The sequence below is a fragment of the Garra rufa genome, chromosome 9, assembly GCF_049309525.1.
Source record: "Garra rufa chromosome 9, GarRuf1.0, whole genome shotgun sequence".
Classification (NCBI taxonomy): domain Eukaryota; kingdom Metazoa; phylum Chordata; class Actinopteri; order Cypriniformes; family Cyprinidae; genus Garra; species Garra rufa.
In genome coordinates this window covers 31,090,527-31,107,383 of record NC_133369.1, presented here as the reverse complement: position 1 = coordinate 31,107,383, position 16,857 = coordinate 31,090,527, and the positions used below count along the sequence as shown (strand labels likewise).

The 16,857-nt window shown below is 35.8% G+C and overlaps 1 protein-coding gene across 1 annotated transcript; it reads right to left on the bottom strand.

Moving 5' to 3' along the window:
• Window positions 1–123: 123 nt before the first annotated feature.
• Window positions 124–15,540, bottom strand: znf687a (zinc finger protein 687a). The gene is made up of 11 exons (XM_073846722.1): window positions 15,480–15,540; window positions 11,744–13,811; window positions 9,594–9,672; window positions 9,353–9,437; window positions 7,098–7,282; window positions 6,819–7,010; window positions 5,942–6,104; window positions 5,632–5,859; window positions 1,645–1,757; window positions 1,274–1,376; window positions 124–890 (listed from the first exon to the last, which is right to left on the bottom strand). Exons 2-11 carry the CDS (start codon window positions 13,794–13,796, stop codon window positions 309–311), a joined length of 3,783 nt encoding a protein of 1,260 aa, XP_073702823.1. The 5' UTR covers window positions 13,797–13,811; window positions 15,480–15,540; the 3' UTR covers window positions 124–308.
• Between the last annotated feature and the right edge of the window lie 1,317 nt (window positions 15,541–16,857).

The following is a 16,857-nucleotide window of genomic DNA, read 5'->3' as shown; positions in this document are numbered from 1 at the left end:
TTTCTGTATTTAGATATGCATTACTGAAATACAGTAATGTGTGCTATATTGTTTTGCTGTAATTTTTAATTTAAATCAGCATAAAGGGCTATAAAATTATACAAATAAATTAAAATATATAAATTAAAAAAACGTTTTCTTAAATTACAGTAATGAAAATTACATTTTAGCATTACAGTAATAAAAAATTGTGTGCTTAAAAATGCCACAAAACATTTTCCTTAAGGAAAACATAATTTCTTAATTTTTTTCTTGTTGATTTTGGGGTGACGTGTTCTTGACAGGTTTCATGACCCTTTCCTGTCTCTCTACGCTGGTTTGTCTTTGTATGCGGTAATGAAGGCCATACCGTGAGTTCTGAAGTGTGTATTAAGATCAGCAGGTTTCCTAAAGTAACGTCCACACACCTTACAGGTGTGCTTACCTTCCCCATCCTCCACCTGTGTCCCCCCTACACTCGAGGGTGACCCTGGGGACCCTCCTGCAACTGCAGAGTCGGAGGTCACAGAATTCAAGCTAGTGACAGGAGACGCCTCGGCATGCTCTGAGGGGGAATCTCGCACGCGATGGCTAATGAAGAGATGCCTGCTGAGGGAGGGGGAGGAAGCGAAACATGCCCCGCACTGCTGACACTGAAAGCTGCTGCCCCCTTCACGATGACAAACAATATGCTGGAGAAACTCCTCCCTGTCCTCTGTGGTAAAACCACACGGCATGCAGCGGAATCCTGTGGCTTCCTGCTCTTCAGCTGCAGCTCGTCTGCCAGGCCTGGTCAGGCTTCTCTCGGCCAACCGGCTTTCTGCTTCAACTGAGGCCCCGCCCCCCAAAGTGGCAGGGCCACCATCCTGCTCAGACGAGCTGTCAGCAGCATCTGTGATTCGAGGAACTACCTGAAAGTGAATAAGAGAGACTGAAAGTGACTTACTCTGCTAGAACTACAGGAAGTCGTTCACTTTCAATAAGCTTTATTGTGGGTAAATAGTGTCCAGTTACTTTATGTTGTAAAAAGTTTGACTTTATGTTTGACAACTTGAATTTGATTCATAACTGATTAATTTTCAGACTCTAAACTGAATCAACATTAAACTAACTTGAGCTGAATAACAAAACTGTCTTGAGTAAATTTCATAATAGATAAAATGATCAGTGAAGAAATCAGGTGTAATTGTATTTTCAAAAGCTATAAGCAGTTGCAAATGTTACGGTGGCCTCAAGCAACAAAAATCATGGTTGGCTGAACATGGTTTATCTAAAAGTGTATTTGAGCTCTTACCTGACTCTGTGTGGCTGCGCCTTTGTCTTCTCCATGCTGAGACTGAATATGTTTCTCAAGAATCAGTTTACTGCTAAAACTCCTCTTCCCACCTGTACAGAGTCTTCACAAAAAGAAATGACAGAAAATGACTTTTAAATGAGAGAAAGAGTGTTCAAACATTTTCTGTTTATTTATACAATGATAAAATGATGAAGGAAAAACTGCTGAATTTGGACAATTAAGGCACACCTAATATGATGGTACTTGTAAGAAAAGGTCTAACATTATGTGTTTGCAAACATACTTTATATTTCATATTTTAGTTTTACATTAATTTATTACATTCAAACATTTAATGTTTTGGAGCTGTACATATGTTTTATACTTACTGGCAATAAAACGCTCTTTTGATGCCTTTGTGCTTGACACGAATGTGGCGTCTTAAACTTGAGGATGAAGAGAAGGACCCTTCACAGAGAGTGCATGGAAACTTCTTTAGTTCCTTCAATAAAAAAACAAAAAACAAAACAAAATGTGTTTTGTATGCCATTTATACAGTCATTTTAGAGTTGGAATCATGATGAGACACTGTACGTTTAGTACAAAACATCAAACATTCAGATTTAACTAAGAAACAAAAAGCACACAAAAGGCTATGAATCATAAACATGTTTTATGGCTTGCAAATGAATAACGGTTTTATTTTATGTATTGTTGTGAATCCTGTGTAGAATTTTTTGTGAAAGTCTGAACTGCATGATAATTGCAAGCTATAATTGACCTATAATATGTGAGATTTATATCTCACAATTCTGACTTTTTTCTCAGAATTGAGATAAACTCTTTTAATTCATACTTTTTTTTCTCAGAATTGCGTGATATAAACTCTCAATTCATACTTTTTTCTCAGAATTGTGTGATATAAACTCAATTCATACTTTTTTTCACAGAATTGCGTGATATAAACTCAATTCATACTTTTTTCTCAGAATTGTGTGATATAAACTCAATTCATACTTTTTTCTCAGAATTGCGTGATATAAACTCACAATTGCTAGTTGTAAAGTCTGAACTGCGTGATAATTGCAAGCTATTAAGTCGTGAGAATTTTGTGACTTTTTTCTCATAATTGAGATATAAACTCACAATTCTTACTTTTTCTCAGAATTGCATGATATAAACTTGCAATTGCTAATTATAAAGTCAGAATTACGAGATATAAACTCACAATTTCTACTTAGTCAAAATTGCGAAATATAAACTCACAATTCTTATTTTGTTTCATATAATTGCAAGATATAAAGTCACAATTCAAAATTTTTATCTCAGAATTGCATGATATAAACTCACAATTCTTACCTTTTTCTCAGAATTGTGTGATATAAACGCGTAACTGCTAGTTATAAACTCAGAATTGCGAGGTAAACTCACAATACTTACTTTTTCTCAGAATTGTGCAATATAAACACATAACTGCTAGTTATAAAGTCAGAATTTCAAGATAAATTGTGCGAAATAAACTTGAATTGGTACTTATAACAATTCGACTAAGTCAGAATTGCAAGATATAAACTCGCAATGGCGGGTTATAAATTCAAAATTGCAAGACAGAAACTCCGAACCTTCGAACCTTTTTCTCGGAATTATGTGATATAAATTCACAATTACAAGAAATAAAGAATTGTGAGATAAAAAAAACTTGCAATTCTGACCTTTTTTCTTGCAAAGGTTCGTTTGTATCTCACAATTATGAAGTCCAATTTTGAGCAGGGATAAAGCAATTCTGACTATTTTTCAAAATAGTCAGTTTCTCAGATTTGTGAGTTTATTTCTCAGAAATGAATGTAAAAGAATCTCAGAATTTCTATTAAAAGTCAGAATTGTAAGATAAAAAGTTGCAATTATCTTTTTTTTTATTTGTTTATATTCAGAAACGGGTTTCCATACTATCTTTACTGTTGATCAATTTAATGCAGGGGTGTCAAACATGCGGCCCGCTAAGTCGTCCAATACGGCCCGCGGAATGCTTTGAACAATAATGTTTAATATTAAATCTTTTTTTATTATCATTATTATTATTAGTAGTAGTATTAAATAAAGTCTATGTACGAGTATTAGCGACAATATCGTCTTTGGTTTTATTCATTTTTATTTTATTATTGATAATTTCATTTTGCTTCTATTGCGCTTCAGCAGGAACCGCTAACACGCATGCGCATTCTAAAGCGGCGCCTAAATCAAATTTCGAAGACGTCGGCTAACTGAAGAGATGTGTGGCAAGCACTCGCGTATATGGTAAAGGCAGCAGAGCTTGTGTGTCCTGAGAAAAAAAAAAAGGCTTTTGCCAGTATTAGCTTGTCAAGAAATACAGTGGCTGAAACAATTGGGGACCTTGCAAGAGACTTGAACCGTCAGCTGAAAGACAAAGTTGAGATATTCATTGCTTTCTCTGTAGCACTCAATGAGAGGACTGACATTAACGAGGTAGCTGGTTGCTGATGTTGATGCACTGTTTACCCCGCCCACTCCGTCCGGGAGGCAAGTGGTAAAATAATAATTATTATTGATTACTAATTTTATTCAGTACATTACAACTAAAATAATACCTTAAAATTGAAAAGAGGCAGAATTTTACGATCTGAAATTTCTTATACTGGTGAACCCCTTTTAGTCCAAGGATCCAGTATGCGATCATCCAATCTGGACCTCGAGATCCATTTTCCTGCAGAGTTTAGCTCTTACCCTAATCAAACACACCTGAGCATGCTAATCAAGGTCTTCAGGATCATTAGAGCATAACAGGAAGGTGAGTGTGATCAGGGTTGGAGCTAAACTCTGCAGCGCAATGGACCGCCAGGGTAAGATTTGGGGAACCCTGCTCTATAGTAACTTCAGAACGAGAAAACCTGACCGATTTCATCAAAGATTGCGGAGAGTCACGTCCAGATGTCAGTTAACGTTATTCTTTTTGATTTGTTTAAAAGCACGATTTATTAAGCGTATATAAGTGTGTGATCAGATCCGCTGTTAAAATGAACCATCCATTCATCATATCATCATGCAAAACTAAGAATTAGATTAGAATAACTGCAATAGGAAGATCGGGTGCAGCTAGCTAAATCAGAGAAATAAACAGGGGCGGGCGGATAATTTATTTGAAGCTGCGGATTCGAGTGACGTTTGAGCTCATCTGCGCATCTCAGTTCGTATGTATACGTGCGTATGTCAAACCTAATGCATTCGAGATGTTTATTTTTTAAAGTTCTAATTTCTAGTGCCTGCTTATAGACGTTTATCCTGAACAAGGAAGTAAGTCCGACTCTTAACTGAAAGAATGCTTTGCATTTCCGGTCTGCATTGTTTCTAGTCAAATTAGGGTATATTCCGAGCTAATAAACTAATGTTAAACCTATTAAAATGTTTTTAAAAAGCACATGGCTCCATAGCGCCATCACTTGGCAATGTCGCAATGACCGTCATTTGTCAGTGCCTCACTTTAATGAGTGTGTAGATGACACGAAGCAGCGGACGTTAGCTACATTAAAAACAGATGGACGTTATTTGAATGGGTTCCTATGGAAACCAGAACAGAAAAGCATTCAATCTGATGTTAGAATTCGTAATGGCGGCGCTCATCGTTTACCCAGGAAAAAGGTCTATAGTTCCTATCCAAAGTGTTTTTTTCGTTAGAATTAACCATTATTTTTTTAACATATAGGCTTTTGAGTTCTTAAATATGTTAAAGGAAGTTTTTTTTTTAACTGTGAAGTGTTTTTCTAGTTTGTATATTATATTGTAGCATATAGCTTCATATTTAATGTAACTGTCTGAACACATAATCTTTAGCATTTATTATTTCTTTTTTTCTCATTACTAAAAAGTATCTGAGAAATAATATTAATATTCAAAGGAAAGTGTTTTGTTTGCCATTACTTAGACAACTTTGTTTTTATTAAAAAGAATACAAGTGTTAATGAACAGTTTCTGAGGACTTATTAAATGCAGTTTTACAGAATATTGTGTCTTTCTAGGTTTTATTTTTATTATTATTATTATTATTATTTTTTGCAAATTAATTTGTAATTTGGTGCACAATGATTTGAAAGGAGATTTATGAAAAAAGGAGATTCGGCCCGCACATGGTCACATTTCTTCTCATCCGGCCCTCACCCTAAATTGAGTTTGACACCCCTGATTTAATGCATCATTGCAGAATATAACTATTAATTTCTTAAAAACAAATCTTTCTGACCCCATACTAGTGATGTAAAAATTTTGACAAAAATATATATTTTTAGTAAAGGTTCCTGAAACATGCTGTCAGTGCAAATAATCTCCTTATTGTTGTTATGAGTTCTGCTTGATGAAGTCCTGACCTTGCCATGTTGCTCAGACATGTGGGTGATGTAGTTCTCTTTGTCTGTGTAGTGCGTCTGGCACTGTGAGCAGCTCCAGCTCTGAGTAGTAGAGTTCCCATCCTCTCTCGCCCTTCTTCCTCTGTCCTCGTCTTCATCCCGTCCCCACTCCTCCCCATCAGAGCTCTCCATCTTTAACAAGTTGTTCTGCGCCGATGTGTCATAAACGCTAGAGTCCCTGTGAGTGTCCTACAGACAAATTACAATAAGGTCAAACACTCATAATGTCAATGAATAGAGCTTATTTTTGTTCGAATCAAAAAAAGCAAACCTTAACATGCCCAAGAAGAGAACTTCTTTGTGTGAACAGCTTGTTACAGTCAGGACATTTAAAGACGTTCATCTTCTGTTTGGTTAAATGAGTATCAATATGGACGCTGAGCAATGCTTTTTGAGTAAAAACCGTCCGACACATCACACATTTATAGATCTCCCTGCCACAAAAAAAAAACAAAACAATGGTTATTAGCACCTGAAAAAATATGTGAACATTCAAATTATTAGTATAATTTTTTGCGAACTCTATTTAAAGGATTAGTTTACTTCCATAATAAACATCCCCATGTCTTTCTTTCTTCAGTGGAAAAGAAATCAAGGCTTTTAAGGAAAACATTCTTCAATCTCATTTTCTAATTTCTTTATTGTTAGACTTTTTTTTGTAAAGGTTGTTAGACTTTTTTTGCATGTTTGCTTTGTAAAACCCTGAGTCGGTACCTCTGCCACTACGTAATGCGTGAGGTTGCTAGTGCAAGATGAGCATTTGTGGTTAAAAACTATATACATTTTTTTTTTTTTTTTTAGAAAATTAACGATCATTTTGCTATATAATACCATTATTCTTTGCCTGGGATCGTGTAGTGTCTTTTGAAGCTGCAATTTGGACCTTTAACCAGTTGGCCACCATTAAAGTCCACTATATGGAGAAAATCCTAGAATGTTTTCCTCAAAAACCTTAATTTCTTTTTGACTAAATAAAGAAAGCCATGAACATCTTTGATGACACTAGGGTGAGTAAATTATCCGGGAATTTTTATTCTGGAAGTGAACTAATCCTTTAAAAGGGTTGCTTGACTGCAGTTTAACTGCAATTTCCTGTAGCTACAGTAATTTCTCCACCATTGGCACGCACACCAATTGTTTACACTTACTTGGACTGTCTTGCTGTCTCAGGAAGTTCAGGATGCTGGGAGGCACAGTGGGTTTCAGCACCCGAGGAAGATTTGAAAGCCATGGGGCAGGAGGGGCATTTATGGAAGACTTCACAGTGAGCCGTCTGCATGTGAGTCTTCACAGCATTTAAACTATTCATTCCTCCAAACACCAAATGACAACAGGCACATCTGCAATGAAAAGGAGAGAGAATAAGCATGAAATTGCACTTTTAAAACTAATAGATGAACTAGTACTCTGTATGGCTAGGTGGATACCTATATCCAAGGCGTCTTGAGTAGTGCAGGCAGGTTTGATTCAGGTGAGTGTTGAGCTCATGAAACTGACAGATGACACCACATTCAGGGCAAACCAGTGGAGGGAGCTGCTGATGTAACCGCCGATGAGCCGCAGCACTGCATGAGTTCCACAGTGGCATTGGAGGAGAACACTGCATACAACACTAGAGAGAAATCAAAATTGAATAATTTTGTAATTAATATGAAAATTTATATTATTAATTACTATTAAAGGAATAGTTCACACACACACAAAACAAAAATGCTGACAGACTAACCCTCAGGCCATCCAAAATTTAGGTTAGTTTTTTTCTTCATTGAAAAACAATTGAAAATTTTGTGTTACATCACTTGCTCACAAATGGATCCACAAAGTTTGATTCAATTAAGTAAGGAATAATTGAAGACGGGCCGTTGAATTCTTAGAAAATAATGCCGTGAAGCAGAGTGGCCGTTACACCTCAGGTGTGCATTATTTTCATAGAATTCAAGGACTGAAGTCATTATTTCGCTTATACTACGGCTACCACACCTCAAGACATTGATCAGACGATATATTTCAATAGACAGACAGAAAGAGAGAGGGAGAGAGAGATAAAGCTCGTGAATAACCTCTCTCATGTCTGTGCATCTCTCAAAAACAATTGGCAGCATTGTCTCTACTAATAGTGAAACTTTAAGTTAAATTTCTTCAAGACCACACTGTTGTTACCTCGCTTGGGCTGTAAGGACTATAAATAACTGAAATCGTGTGGCGAAGTTATATAGACATGTAATGTGGTCAGGAGCTGCCTCGAACTACGTTCGCCATGCGTTTCCCTGAAAATAATGCACACCATTAAAACGTTTGTCAGCCAATCAGATTCAAGCATTCAACTGCCCCGTAGTATAAATTAATTTAATTAATTAAATTAAAGGGATAGTTCACTCAAAAATTAAAATGTTGTCATTAATTACTCACCAAACCTGCAAGACCTTTATTTATCTTCAGCACACAAATTAAGTTATTTCTGATGAAATCCGAGAGCTTTCTGACCCAGCATAGACAGCAACACATCTGATATGTTCAAAGCCCAGAAACATAGTACAGACATTGAAAACCAAAATCACAAAAAAACAAAACTGCACAATCATGACAGTACCCTCATACCCAGTACTTTTGTGAACGCACATCGAAGACTGACTGTTGAAATTGAAATTGTTGCATAAAGTCATTATTTTTGTATTTTTTGCACACAAAAAGTATTCTCTTAGCTTCATAACTTTACAGTTGATCACTGATGTCACATAGACTATTTCAACAATGTCCTTACTACCTTTCTGGGCCTTGAATGTGTAAGTTGTGTTGCTGTCTATGCAGGGTCAGAAAGCTCTCAGCTTTCATCAAAATATCTTAATTTGTGTTCTGAAGATGAACAAAGCTCTAATATGTTTGAAACGATATGAGGGTGAGTAATAATTGATAACATTTTCATTTTTTGATTAACTATCCCTTTAAAATTTTGTGGAAAGGGAAAACAGGTGTGCTTGTAATAAACAAATCCATCATTAAGGTGTTTTCACTTTAAACCATTATCCCCTGACAACAAAATCCACTGAAATATGTGTTTAGAATGGTTTTAGACAGTTTTCACTTGTAAATGGTGCTTGATCTGTGCATATTTCTCTCCAGATTTAGACGAGACACTTTTTTCACTGCGAAAACAACCTAATAGACAGAGGACTCAATGGAAACAATGGTTTGAAGTAAAAAAAAATATATCTTAATAATGGTTCTGTTCTTTTTATTACAAACACGCGCTTTTTCACTTCAGTTGTGTAGATTATTGTAATGTTTTTATCAGACATTTGGACTCTCATTCTGATGGCACCTATTCACTGTAGAGGATCTATTTGTTGACCAAGCAAATTTTAAACTCCTCCAAATCTGTTTTGTTGAAGAAACACACTCATTTACATCTTGGATGGTTTGCGTACATTTTCAGGAATTTTCATTTTTAGATTAACTATTCCTTTAATAATAACAATTTTTAATAATAATATTGTACACTTCTATTATTTATTTTAATGTTAAAATATATTAGTTAAAAACTTTGATGAAAAATGTAAACATATTTTTGTAAAAATGTTAGAAGGGCAAATGCAAGTCTAAACTACTGCAAAACTACTGGCCCAAATACACCATCAAAAAAAGGTTCACTATTGTCCTGACACCCACACATGCACTCATTTACCGTTTCAGTGCCACCAGACTCCACCTCTTGAAAATGTGCTTCAATTTCTGCTTTCCCTTTGAATGGACTCCAACACTCTGGACAGCTGAGAACATTGAGTATACAAACATACCAGGCAGCATGTTAATCACTCAGGCTCCAATCATTTCATTAGAAAAACTATGAAAACTATGTTTTCCTTTATTTCTCATTCATTCAAACATAAACACCAAATAAACATGATCTGACGGTGTGTTGTTACCTGTTATCAGAGGATTGTGCCAGATGGACACCACTTTCTTTAATGGCGGACAAAGCGGAGGCAGCTGGAGCGAGCACACCTGTAACAGAGACTGTACTGTAAGCATATATTACATATCAGCTAAATCTGAATGGTCAACTATCTACAACACTGTAAACCTACTGTGATTTATAGTTCAGCTCCCTAAAGAATACTTTTGCAATGCACTGAGCCCAGAGACAGTTCTTTGAAAAAGCGTGCAGAAAGAACAAGCCCCTGATGAATTATTCCACATTAAAGCTTGAGTCCTTTGTTTTGCAGTGCACAGATTCCCTCTGGATCGAGACAGTGACTGGTTGACTTCTGTGCTGCTTTCTGATCCCTGTGTGCACACCTGCTACTGTTACTTATGACTATGAGTTTCATGTCTGTTCTTACAAAGAAAATAGTAAGCTCAGATTAAAAATCAAAATTCATTTAGACAAGTAGTTTCCAAAAGTTTTAATGCCAATGATGATTCCTTTATGAGGAACTAAAATATAAAAGTAGTTTGGGAGCAGTAAGATTTGTAATGTTTTTTAAAGAATTCTCTTAGGCTCATTAAGGCTGCATCTACTTGATCAAAGATACAGAAATACAAAAACAGTAATATTGTAAAATATTATTACAGTTTAAAATAATGGTTTTCCATTTTAATATATTTTAAAATATAGTTTATTCCTGTGATGCAAAGCTGAATTTTCTTCAGCCATTACTCCAGTCTTCAGTGTCACATGATCCTTTAGAAATCATTCTAATATGCTGATTTATTATCAATGTTATAATACAGCTGTTCTGCTTAATATTTTTTTGAACCTGTGATTCTTTTTTGAATAAAAAATTAAAAAGAACAGCATTTATTCATAATCTTTGCTATTACTTTTTATCAATTTAACGTATCCTTGGTGAATAAAAGTATTAATTTCTTTAAACAAAAAAAAAGAAAGAATAAAAATGTACTGACCACAAACTTTTAAATGGTAGTTTATATTGTTACAAAATATTGATATTTTAAATAAACTCTGTTCTTTTTAACGTTTTATTTATTAAAGGATCCTGAAAAAGGTATCACAGGTTCTAACTAAACATTAAGCATCACAACTGTTTCCAACATTGATAATAAATCAGAATATTGGAATGATTTCTGAAGAATCATGTGACATTGAAGACTGGAGTGATAATGCTGAAAATTTCAGCTTTGCATCACAGGAATAAACTGCATTTTAAAATATAGTCATATAGAAAACAGATATTTTACATTTTGAAATAATATTTCACAATATTACTATTTCTTCTGGATCTTTGATCAAATAAATGCAGCCTTGCTGAGCATAAAAACCATTTTAAAAACAAAATATTAAAAATCCTACTGATCCTAAATCGCTAAACAACAGTGTATATACACACTATTAATTCAAATGTTTGGGGTCATTATGATTTCTTATGATGAATGTTTATGTTTATGAATAAATGTTTATATGTGTGTGTGTGTGTGTGTGTGTATATATATATATATATATATATATATATATATATATATATATATATATATATATATATATATATATATATATAAAATACACACACATACATATATAAATTTAAGAAATATTTAGTGACAGCACTAATTATTAGCAAACTAAAAGTGACACTGGCAAGGAAGAAGAAAAGTACCACAACTGGGAAAAGCACAAAAAAGTATGTATAACTATTTTTTTCCACCAATCTTTTTACTTCTTACTGTTAATATCTAGAGCAGTCAACAGAAAAAAATAACTAGTTTTTAAATTAAAAAATGTTTTCTAATTTACCCTAATTTAACATTTAAAATACATTTTGTAAAACTTTTTTGGTTTCTCTTAAATTTTCCACAGATCCCGTACCATCCGTGTGTGGACTTTGTTTTGACAACGCCTTATCCAAAATGTGCACAATGTAATTTAACTTAAATTACTTAAGTTAATATAATTTAACTTAATAATTTAATAATAATTTAACTTAAAAAAAATAACTTGGAAAATCTACTCAAAAGTCTTGTTAATTCATGATGTCTAAAATGTTTTTGAGCAAAGGCCATATAAGTATTTTTTTCTCTAGTGCATCTATACACTGACACTGACAAAGACACAAACCTATAGGAATGGTATCCTGCTGGCCAATCATCTGCTCCACACTGACAGGACTCATGACAAGATGTGAGCACTGCATAACCAGCCCCTTATCCTTGTGCTCTCGTGCGTGGAGCAGCAGGCTGCATTTATTGAAGAAAGCCAAGCGTTTGGAGCAGTGGTTACACGTCACCTCGATCCTCATAGAACGCCGATCGTAGTGCCTAGCCAGGCTGCGCTCCAGAGCGAAGGCATCCCCACATTCAAGGCAACGGTATCCTGTTGAGGGCAATCGAAGACCCCATTCTGGGGGCGGTGGGATAGAGAGGTCAGGCTGATAACTTGGCAGTGGATTCTTACTGTTGAGGATTTTGTTGAAGGCCTCAACGAGGCTAGACTGGCTGCGTGAGATCACAGCTCCTGGGCTGTTCACAATGGAGGCTGGTTTGGCTGTCCCAGAATTCCCATTCATCGTTTTCTGCCCTAAAGAGCGAACTCCAGGCATGGATGAAGATGAGATGGAGGGGAGGGTTGATGTTCTGGTGATCTTGACTGCAGTGCTGGAAAGGTTGGTGGCCATTTGATTCTGTGCCTTGCTGGCTGCAAACAACATAGCTGTGCTGGCATCCTGAAGGGTGGACACTGGCAACATTGTCACCTTTGAACCCTGAGCTAGCCTTTGAGGAGCAGCCCCAGATCTCTGAATCCTACGGGCCCCTGTTTGAACTTTAGAGCCTCCAGGGCCCTTGGAGGTCCCTCCTTTGGGAGCCTGTTTAGATACAGTACGTGTGATGTTTCCAGTAGTTGTTTTGACAGTCTTGATTCTGACTTTGAGAGGCTTGGAGGAGATCATGCTGACATTTTCAGAGGGTGAATCTACCAAACTAGGCTTGGTAGGTTTACCTTCGGTCTCCTCAGTTTCACCATCCTCTGTTTTAAGTTGAAGACCGCTTTTCTTCTCCTGCACACTTACGCTCATGTCAATCACTTTATCTTGAGGGGCTTCTTCTCTTTTGACCTTCTGTTCAGGCTCATTGGCTTCTTGTTGATTTGATGGCAGAGATGTATGAGGTTGAGGAATTTCTGGCTCAGGGCTTTCTGGAGAATCTCTCTCTTCGATTATGTGCTCCACGTCTTTTTCTTCACCTGGCAGATCGTTTGTGGAGGTCAGAGATGTTGGGTTGATGCTGCTTTGGAGAAGTGTTGGAAGCTGGACTGAGGGCTCCTCAATTTGAGTGTTACTAACTGGTAAGGAAGGGGACGAGGGAGAGGGTGGTTGAAACACACTTGAAGAAGACCGCTGCAATCGTGGTACCTTGGGAGCAGAGCACAGTTGGGAATCCGGGCTTTCCTGTATGACAAGCGCAGGGCTACCGAGGTCTGGTTCAGATTCTTCATCTTCAGATAAGTGTCTGCGTACTCCTGCCTTTAAAGTGCCATTTAATGGTTGTAATTCCTCACAATCAACTCTTGGAGGAAAGTTTGGACCAATTAAATGTGAAGATAAGATGGGGGGATCAGGCAAGGGTAAGGACTGAGGTGGAGAGAAAGTGCTAGGAGAGTGTTTAGGAGAAGTGCCATCCTGGTTGTCATCACTAGTAACACTAGTAGCAGAGAGAGACCAAAGTTGCCCATTGGGCTGCATTCGAGTTAGAGTTGGTGGTGAAGAGGACTCTGTAGCCTCATCTGAGAGAGTTTTGAGTCCATTATAGATGAATGGATCTGGAGGCACCAGGCTATCTTCGCTGGGACCTTTGAGGGGAGACTCCTGTGATGCATCAGCACCAGAAATGTCCCCAGTTACATTCCCTTCAGTTTTGTCATCAGAATGTACACTGTTTTTCACAATCACACTGACCATGGAGGGGTCATTATGAGGAGCTAAAGGAACAGACTCAGGGCTTTCTGGAGGTTTTAGGCATGGACTTCCACTTCCCTCCTTTCCAACAACACCACTGCGCTCATTATGATTACCATCAGTGTCAGACTGAATTGCTTCTTTGGCATCAATGTCTGGAATGTCAAACGCTGCCAGCAGGTCATCAAAATCTGGTGTCTTCATGTCCCCCATTCCCATGTGGATGACAGATACCTGCATTTAAAAGCAATCGCAAAAAGCAGAGATTTTATCAACTGTATATAATGTAGAAAATGTGTTCAGATGCATCAGCATCTAGAAAACATGAGAAAAGTCACATAATTTACTTGTCAAAAAATACAAATATAAGAAGAATATAAGAATAAAATAGAGTACTGACCTGAATAAGATATTTCACTTTACAGACATTTACATATAATTCACAAGAGAAAATAATAGCTGAATTTGAAAAAATGACAGTACTTAACACTGTTGTTACCTGAATTATCCACAGCTGTTTAACTTTTTTTGTGTGTCAGTTGTTCATGAGTCCCTTGTTTGTACTGAACAGTTAAACTGCCCGCTGTTCTTCAGAAAAATCATTCAGATCCCACAAATGTTTTAGATTTTCAGCATTTTTGTGTATTTGAACCTTTTTCAACAGTGACTATGATTTTGAGATCCATCTTTTGACACTGAGGGACTCATATGTAAATATTACATAAGGTTCAAACGCTCACTGATCCTTCAAAAGAAAAAAATATGCATTAAGAGCCAGGGGTGAAAACTTTTTGAATTTGAAGATCAGGGTAAATTTAACTTATTTTATCTTCTGGGGAGAAACATAAGTATCTTCTGTAGCTTCTGAAGGGCAGTAGTAAATGAAAAAAAAAAAAATAGATATTTAGGAAAAATAAGAAAAATGTACACATCCTCATTCTGTTAAAAAATTTACGCTCTCAATGCATTGTTTCCTTCTGAAGCATCAGTGAGCGTTTGAACCTTCTGCAATAGTTGCAGTCCCTCAGTTGTCCTCAGTGTGAAAATATGGATCTCAAAATTATACAGTCATTGTTGTAAAGGGTTCAAATACACAAAAATGCTGGAAATCCAAAGAATCTCTGGGAAAAACAGCGGGCAGTTCAACTGTTCAAGGCAAACAAGGGACTCATGAACAATCATCACTAAAAAACAACAACAACAGTGAATCATTCAGGTAAAAACTCAGTATTAACTTTTGAACAGGGTCATTTTTATAAATTCAATTTATTTTCTCTTCTGGTATATATATATATATATATATATATATATATATATATATATATATATATATATGTATGTATGTATGTATGGATGGATCTTGATAAATTTAGCTAATAGCTACTGTAAATAGGAGGAAATAAACGTCAGCTGTTACAGGAAGTAGGCTATTAGATCTTCTGCACATGACATTTTACATGTATGCAGTAGCTTTGCCCAGCTGCAATTTATCTCTGAAGGTAGTGCACGCGTTTATACCTTCATCTGCGAATATTAACTTTACAGTAACGTTAGTCATTACATATGCTGGCTAACCCAAAGTATTTGAAGTGCCTTTTGCACGACTGCACGGCCACCTATTTTCACAGAGAATGTAGTTTTGCAATAATTGTCAGTCTGCAGATCGCCATTATGAATCGTATCTGTCAAAGATATTAGTCTTGCTAAAGCGTCTAGCCCAACAGCTAACGTTACAGTAGATTAACGTTAGCCTAATGCGCAGTCTGCAACGTCTGACGTCGATAATACAACAAACAAGTTCATAAAATGATGACGGCAGTCCGCATATATATTTTACAGAGAAAGAAAATAGATAAATGCATGTATTGTTGCTCTATGTGTCCAAGCATAAAACTTTTTTACCTGGCCAAATATTCTCGTCTACTCCTGGAGTGACCCAGGACGGCGCACAGCATTTGCGTCACCTCCGAAAAAGAAAAAAAAAAACAAGTCTTTCCAGTGTACACATGCAAATGTCGATACTGTCAGACTCAGAAGTGAAATAGAGAAGAGAGCGGTTGAATTCTTATGCTTAACGTTAGTTTGCTTGTGTTCGGTTGCTTTACAATCCTTATCGTGAAACTATGACGCAGCTATTTTCAATACGTAACGTTACCTGTTGCATATGACAGTGGCGAAAAGGAGTTTATGCTTATCATAACCACACACGGCAACTTATTTAGTCCGGAAAAGAAAGTCCAAGCTGATTTATACAGCAAATTTATGAATTTAGTGCATGTGTGTGTGTTTATGACGGAGCAAGTCCACTGTTGTTTAGCTATGTAACGTTACAGTAGGGTCTGCTGTGCTATATATGTCAAAGTCAAATAATCGTTCACAATGTTCTATTCGAAGGGTTAACTCTCTCAACTTGGATTACATATTGACAAAATATTAAATGCAGTCTTTAAAACAGCGTTTTTTTTTTCTGGTCATAACAACAGTATTTTTTTTAATGGTTGTAATGTATGCGTTATACAATGTTTTAAAACGCCATATTAAATGTATATGTATGTATATATGTGTGTGTGTATATATATATATATATATATATATATATATATATATATATATATACACACACACACACACAAAAGTTTTCTGTTTAATTTAATTGCAGTTTTGTTTTAATGAGCAAAAATGTTTGTCATTTGTCAGTAACAAATTTTTACTCATTTAAAACACAATAAAATATTATATGCTTCCTTATTCTTTTATATATTTTAATATGTACATGTCAGAATAAGCATGTTTGATTTTTTTACATAAATATTGTTCACACTGAATAACATTTCAACCAAAAATTTTGACATTTTATTCTACAAAAACTTATTTGAAACCTTAAAAGTAGACACTTTACTTACATTAAATGTGCTTTCTATACGCATAAATTTAAAATCACTTTTGTAAATTTCTTTTGATGTGGACATCTCAACGTCTTTGACCCAAATATGATTGTGCCATGATATGACGCAATTAACTGACGAGTGACGACCTAAAAGAACCAAGTTCACTGAAACAAACTTTTCAAAAGAACTGATTAGCTTCTCATCACTGACATTCCTCTGGTTACAAAAGTCTTGTGCTATTTTCCAACCATTATTACATTTGCATTACTATTTGTGACCCTGGACCACAAAGCCATGCGTAGCAATAACCAAAAATAAATGGGTCAAAATTATTGATTTTTCCTTTTTGCAATTATTAGGATATTAAGATCATGTTCCATGAAGATATTTTG

Bases quoted from the DNA above. Each gene is read 5' to 3' on its own strand.
- znf687a (XM_073846722.1), bottom strand. From the start codon at position 13,796: ATGGGAATGGGGGACATGAAGACACCAGATTTTGATGACCTGCTGGCA. The intron at 6,105-6,818 runs GTAAGTGTAAAC...TTTTTGTGGCAG, and splicing joins GAGACAGCAAGACAGTCCAA to GGAGATCTATAAATGTGTGA. The intron at 1,377-1,644 runs GTAAGTATAAAA...CTTTTTGTGAAG, and splicing joins AAAAGAGCGTTTTATTGCCA to ACTCTGTACAGGTGGGAAGA.